Source organism: Aquila chrysaetos, chromosome 13 (genome assembly GCF_900496995.4).
Source record: "Aquila chrysaetos chrysaetos chromosome 13, bAquChr1.4, whole genome shotgun sequence".
Taxonomy (NCBI): domain Eukaryota; kingdom Metazoa; phylum Chordata; class Aves; order Accipitriformes; family Accipitridae; genus Aquila; species Aquila chrysaetos.
Window position 1 is genome coordinate 36,016,387 of NC_044016.1, and position 6,814 is coordinate 36,023,200.

The 6,814-nt window shown below is 51.0% G+C and overlaps 1 protein-coding gene across 1 annotated transcript; it reads right to left on the reverse strand.

Moving 5' to 3' along the window:
- Positions 1-342: 342 nt before the first annotated feature.
- On the reverse strand, positions 343-1,624 carry TCIM (transcriptional and immune response regulator). The gene has a single exon (XM_030034710.2). It carries the CDS (start codon positions 1,549-1,551, stop codon positions 1,231-1,233), a length of 321 nt encoding a protein of 106 aa, XP_029890570.1. The 5' UTR covers positions 1,552-1,624; the 3' UTR covers positions 343-1,230.
- Positions 1,625-6,814: the final 5,190 nt, after the last annotated feature.

Below are 6,814 nucleotides of genomic sequence, written 5' to 3' on the forward strand. Positions count from 1 at the left end.
TTTTCTGTCACACTATTGCAAAAGATGTAGTTCCCCTTTATTACATAGGGGAAACTAACAGCTGAGTTTGATTTACAGCTAAATTTGGTGAGGTTTTTCTGGGGATGCCAGAGACACCACAGCAACTGTGGGTCAAACTCTGGTGCTGCTGGACTGGATGGCAGGACTGCAGGAAAACCAGGGGCTGCTGGAGATTCTGCAAACAGGCTACCAAATCGACACTTGGGGAATTAAGGAGAGGTGCAGGTAGTCAACTCTTAAAACAGAAATCTGTATGAAATGACCAAAAAAAAAAGTATAACCCCACTCCTCCAGGAAAATTGAGCATTTCAGACAAGAGAATTTATATTTACTTCATAATTTATTAAAGTTCAGATCACCATATGCAATAAATTATAGTTGTTATAATAATAACATTGTCATAAAATATTACCATGAAGTATTTGTCTAACAGCTATTGTAATCTATACAAATAAGAACTGTAGTTATGATCTTCAGATTTTTAGCGTTAATGGGAAGTGAACAAAATATTAAGGAACTTCACAGTAAATTCAGGGAAATATGTCATTATTATTGGTTTTGTGCAAACAATTTAGACTGCACACATACAGCTTGAGAAAGAAAAGGTACAGTTGCATAGTGTGTCTCTAGAGCAAATGCATTCCCTGAAAGTTGTTGAACTTACTGCACCCACCCGGTGCACTTAGGTGCATTTTAACAAATGCAAAGTGATCCATGATCAGTAGCTGATCAGTCTCTAGAACCTCCCTCCTAGCCCCCAACAGCGAGGCTTAGCAAGGGCTCAGACTTTAAGGAAACAAGTTTGAAAAGGCAAAGCGCGCAGCTGAAGTCAGCGAACACCGAGTCCGTCAGAAGTTCTCTCGAGTCGTGCCCAGGCACGCGGGGTCCCCCTGACGCTCGCTCCCACGGCCGCCCGTCGGAGCCTGGTGCCTCCAGCCGGGAGCTGCCCTCCCTCCGGGAGCCTCCGGCCACCACCCCGCCGTCCGCACCGATTCTGCCGTCGGCGCCGATTCTGCCGTCGGCGCCGATTCTGCCATCGGCGCCGCGGTTTGCTGCCTGCTCGGTGGGGCTGAAGCCCTGCGGGGCCGTCTGTCAGGTCCCCCGTCCCGCCAGCAGCTCGTGGGGCAGCGGAGCGTGCCGCGAGTGGTAGGAGGTCACAAACAGTCCTGTCCCGAAGTGGTCTCCTCCATTTCTGCTCCCTGCGCCGGTTCAGTGAACTTTAATGGAGTATTTCCGAAATGTCAGGAACTGGAGCAGCTTGTCTTTTCGCCTCTGCTTTAGCGCCATTAGCGCTCTCGTTTTCTCCTCCAAGTCCTGGTCGGTGGCGAGGATTATCTTGGCTCTTTCCTCTGCCTTCTTGTCGCCGGAGTTTTTGAAGAGTTTCTGTAGGGACTCTTCGTTGATGCTTTCAAAGATGTTGGCCACGGCTTTCTTGCGCAGGGCTGTGTCAAAGCGGTAGCCGTGGACCGAGGGGCTCACTCGCAGGGATGTGGACATGGCTGGAGTTTTGTAGCTTCTCTTTGCTTTCATCTATGTGGGGTGCTGCCGGGTTTGCCCTCGGGTCCAGTCAGAGGGATCTGTGCTGTGCTGGCTCCCAGCACTGGTATTTAAAGGCAGTCTGGAGAAAAAGCCGGAGGGCTCAAGTTACAGTGATGAGATCACGCTGATGTCAACGCTGAATAGTCAGAGGAGAGTTTAACAGTTAAGTTGCCAACTTTCCTCTGCCGTGCAGCCCAGACGAAAAGCTTTCTGTTTCTGCGATGGGGGTCGTTTTTCTCTGAACCTGCTGTAGAACGGGCTTCGTGCAACTTCAGACATCGCTGGGGGACTTTGAGCTACTACAGCTCAAACTCTGCTCCTTGGCCTTTGCTGCGTGCGGAAAAGCTCTGCATTCAGAATATATGTAATATAATAAACAGTTAAAAATCCAGGTGGGAGCTATTGCAATAGTAGCCAGAGGTGCTAGCTGCCAGCCTGTGCCTGCAGACGTGCGCTTGTCTATGTCTCGGGCAGACAGAAGTACAGCAGCGCTGCAAAACCTGCGCAGGTCTGCGCATCGGATGCTTTCTGCTGCTTCCCAGATGATCCAGCTCATGTTTAGTGCTCACAAAGCTGTCTTTTCGAAGTGGCAAGTGGTTTACCAAAGGCAGCTGATCCATAATGTCCTCTGAGGTGACTTTCCCCGGGATGTTACGCCCCACAGCTGCCCAGCCGCACATGGCAATGCCCGCAGCAGGTAAAGTCCCTCTGCCCCACCGCGCACCCTGCGCTGCCGCAGCGGCACCGAGCGGTTTGTTGCCCCGTTCCTGCTGCGAGTGTCCTTTTTCTTTAACTTCCAGCTCACCGGTGCAGCTCCTCTGCTCCAGAAGAGTTTGTGCTCTCCACCCCACCCTCGGCCAACGCCAAGCCCTTGGGCTGGGAGGACTCGCTCTTAGTCAGCCGGATTAGTTTTAGGTAGTACCGCGAGGAGCAGGGAGTTGGACTCAATGAGCCTTATGGGTCCCGTCCAACTCAAGATATTCTATGATTCTGCGACTCCCTCTCGCTGAGGACGTGGACTGGGCACGGCTGCCTGCGAGGGGCCAGCTCTGACCACTGGAGTGTCCTGCTGGGCTTAGAAATCTGGTATTATTGAGCAGAACTAAATCTGGCCCAGAACAGCAGTGGGTTCAAAAGTCACTTGAGGCCAGGGAGCCAGAGATAGGTGTATTTTGGTTAATGGCTTAAAAGCAGCCGGATGCTGCAGAGGCACTGTTTGGAAAATTAGCAGCTTGTTTACTGGTTGTGTTGATGACCCCTATTACTCATCCCTACTGAAGAAGTCCCCAAAACAGCCTCTGTCCCCAAGCCAGTTTGACCAATGGCCCCAGGGGGTTTCCCTTATTTACCGGAGAGCTGTGGAGGTGATCTCTGACCGCGGCGATGAGCAGATCCAAAGTAACATCGCCCAGTTGCTTGTCATTTCACATTGCCTTTAAAACTTCTGTTCCTTCGGACAGAGCGAGGGGATGTGTCTGAGCGCAGCCCCGGCAAACCCGCTCTCCTGTGGCCAGCGGGAGCCGTGGGAGACGTAAGAGCACCTGAAGTCCACGTGCCAGGCATTTGTGCCGGCACGGAGCAGAGAACAGGATTAATTATGAGCTGTTGCTCGCCAGGCAATGCGCAGAGCGGGGCAGGCTGCTGCCTGGCCCCCAGAACGACTGGCAGTCCCGGCTCCATCCAGGCTCTCATGAACTTCCAGCTGGCCGGGGCTTGCCAGGCTTTTATCTTTAGGAGAGGGAGTGGGCCACTTTTCAGTGTTTGACCACTTTCCTATCTGGGACTTACGGAATCATCCGTAAGTGCTGGGCACGCCCTGGCACAGCCCTGTGCCCTGCATTCACCCGCACGGAGGAGGACGGGCTTTCCCCACGGCTGCCGGGACTTTGCTCTGGGCCGTTGTTACCGGCAAAAGCTCTCCTTGCATACACCTGCCATTTTTTTCCTCCGGTTCTGCATTGCTGTCGTTGCGCAGGTTACTTTTTACAAGTTTGCCCGAATTTCTTTTGTACGTGCTAGCTGTTATGTGCTTTAGTGTGTAAAGAACTACTTTGCAAAACCCCATGATTCTCCTTCTGCCAGAAAGACTTAAAAGCCTCTCACTTCGCTGTAGTCTTGCCGAATTTGTGAGAATTACACATCAGCCACTGTTTGCTCAACATTTGCAGGGCTGGTAAATCCACCCTGCAAATAGGATCTTTTTGATGTGGCTGGCTCCTGGGTCTCCGCCTGTGAAAGAGCCTCATGTTTTCTAGACTCCCTTTAACACGAAATACGAGGGGGGAGCCGTAGGAGCAGGGACCACGCTCATCGCTGGTCCCCTCCTGCTCAGGTGGAAAGTGCTGCCTGGAGTGCTGCGTGAGGGGAAATCCTGCCTGTAAAAAGGTCTGGCTGAAATGCTAAATGTACTTCGCTTCACCAGACAGATAATAGTTTCAGAGTACTTAGGGCAAAAAATAGTGCCAGAAGATCGCCCATGATCTTGTGGCTGTAGAAAACGAGCCCTTCTTCTGTTTCGCCTGGTCGAAAACAAGAGCTGAGGCATGTTAACATATGCCTGGTTTTCACCGCTCTTATTGCACATGGAATCATTCTGCAGGTATTTGCAGAGACATGGCTGAGAGAATAAATTAGCAATATTTGTGGAAGATACAAGCTTAGAAAAGTATCTGCCATGGAAACCGAGAATAAAGCCGATGCTTTGGGAGTAAGACATCAGAAAGCTGCCAAGATGAAGCATGCGTTTTCTTGTGAGCTCATCTTGCACTGAGCAGTAACAAATGTCTTTGCCCCTTCAAGCTTCTCTGCCCACTTTGTATAAATTTAGTTGTGTTCAACTCTGACTGATAGATGAAGCATGCCTCATGTTTTTTTCCAGTGATTTTTGTTTATATCGGTCTTTTAATACCGCTTTCCCAGTAATGCCTAGGAGGAATTATTCATGTGTTGGATTGGAGCGAAACTTCAGACAAGATGCGATTTCCATCATAGCTCTCCTGCTATTATTGTATAATTGCTTTGTGAAATGCAAACGCTCTGTTTCACACATTAATGGGAGGATTAATTCCTATCCCCACCATCTCTGCAGAACAGCTCAGCCACATCCCTAATTGCACTCTGCTTCTCACGACGTGATGGGCTTGGAGCGCTCCAGCCACGGGGGCTTTTCTGTTGGGGGGACGGGCAGGTTTGTGCTGAGCTTTGGGGTGCGGGGGCCCTTCTGCGGCATCTGGCAGCGCAGCTTGCCAAGCGCCCCGCAGGCATCTCGTCCCAGGTGGTGGCCATGAAGGTTTTGAAGGTGAAGTGCTTATGATTTATTGTAGGCTCAACCAAGTCTCCGGGTCTCGCAATCAGAGCAAGCGGTCGCCGAAGGGAAAGATTCGGGAAGGATGGTGACTCAGCGGCCAGGTCTGCGCTCCGCTGGCAATGCAAAACGTGTTTAAATAGTCCAGAGGCAGCTCCAGCTCGGAGCTGCGAATTGCCGGAGGATCCCGCCTGCCCCGGCTGCACCGTTGTAGGAGGGAGGCAGGTAAAGCTGGGTGCTCACCAGCTCAAAAGCCACTGCAGGGGCTTCTGGAAAGCCCCCAGCCCCTGCAAGGAGCCAGCAGCCCTGAAAGCAGGAGGTGGAGGGAAGGCCAGGGCTGCCCTCGGTGGCAGGGGTAGCTGGAGCAGCCAGCGCCTTTCCCGCAAAGTCTTGCAGACAACTTAGTCTGCATTTATGTAACCATCCAAAATCACTCCAAAGAAGGTAATCTAGGATGCCTTTGCATTTTGCTAGGGCATGTTTTGCATAGCTTTCCTTTCACTAGCCTGCCTAAGCCTGCACGGCTTGTAATACCACATTGGCATTGAAAGATGCAGCGGTCCCCTAGGAGAGCATTGGGGCTGCAGAGACCTTCCCAGCCATATGCAAAATATTCAGAAACTGAGTCTTTGGAAGGGCATCTAGAAAGCTTTGGAACAGGAGAGGAAAGTTAAATTATTGCCTTTATAAATATATATATGTGTGTGCTTTGTCTTCAGCAAATTCAGTGGAAAATCTAAGAATCTGAAATGCCCAGGAGCCTCAGGCCATCTCTTCTCTTCCCATCCTTTCTCTCGCTACGTGGGCTCAACCTCTGGCTCACTCGCAGCCTTCGCTTCTGCTGCTGGCCGTGCAGGTTGGAGAATCCCTGCCCTTCTCAGGAGCCAGAAGTGCTGCTCCTTATGTTTGCTCTCTGCTGGGAAATGTATCTGAGATGGAGGGCTCTGCAGCAGATGCAGCTGCAGGATGGCTGTAAGGTCAAAGAGGAACCGGTTCATCGTGTTCTTCTTGGAATCCAAATTCCTGGGAATTTGTCGGACATCCACATCATGCGAATGGCAGTGCCTGCCCCGGCTCTCCAACCTGCCTACAGCTTCTTCCCACTGTGGCTCACGTGCCTTTTTCTGTACAGCACAGGCTCCACCTGGGTTTTTCTGTTTGTTTGGTTGTTGGTTGGGTTTTTCTGTGGTTGCTCTTTCTTTAATAGAGCATCTGGTAACACTTGTCCCAGATCTCACGGCAGGACACCGTGCCCTTTGCTTACAAAACCCAAGAGTTTAACTTGGCCGTGTGCTCCTTGGGACTGTCCTGTGGGCCCCAGCTCAGATGTGCGGTACAGTGGGGTGTATTTTAATGGGAGTTCTGCTGCAGCTCAGTTGCTGTAAAGACATTTTGCTGTGAAGACTTTTCTCAGACAATCCTGCTCACACAGCCACCTGCCTAAAAGCCAGAAAAAAAGCTATAGGTTTTCAGACAACAGAAGGCACGATTAAGCTGGTTAAATTCCATCAGAAAAGTTTTTAATAGGGAAAAAAATTTGCACCGTGTCTGTTTAATACTTTTCTTTATCCTACCTGTGAAAACTAAATTAGATGCTGGCTTCTAGGCTGCTCAGGCAGGCGTTGTTATATCAGGCACAGTCTGCATGGCATTACTTCTGCTCTCCAGCCTCCTGCAGCCAAGGTGAGCAAGAGTATTTTTTATTAACCTCTGTCACTCAGCTGCAGCCGGCGGCTCCCGGTACGGCTCCCTCTGCCCGGTGCCTTGCCTCCTTCACTGGGAACCCATGCGTTTGTCCTGCTGACACGTGGGAAAACCAGCAGCAGCCGAACTGGTGCTACAGCTGGTGTGAGGGGCATCCCTGCAGCTCTCGCGCCATTTTAAGGGCAGCACGGGCTGCTGACAAATTAAAGAAAATAACGACTTTTCATGGTGTCGATGCAGTAAGAA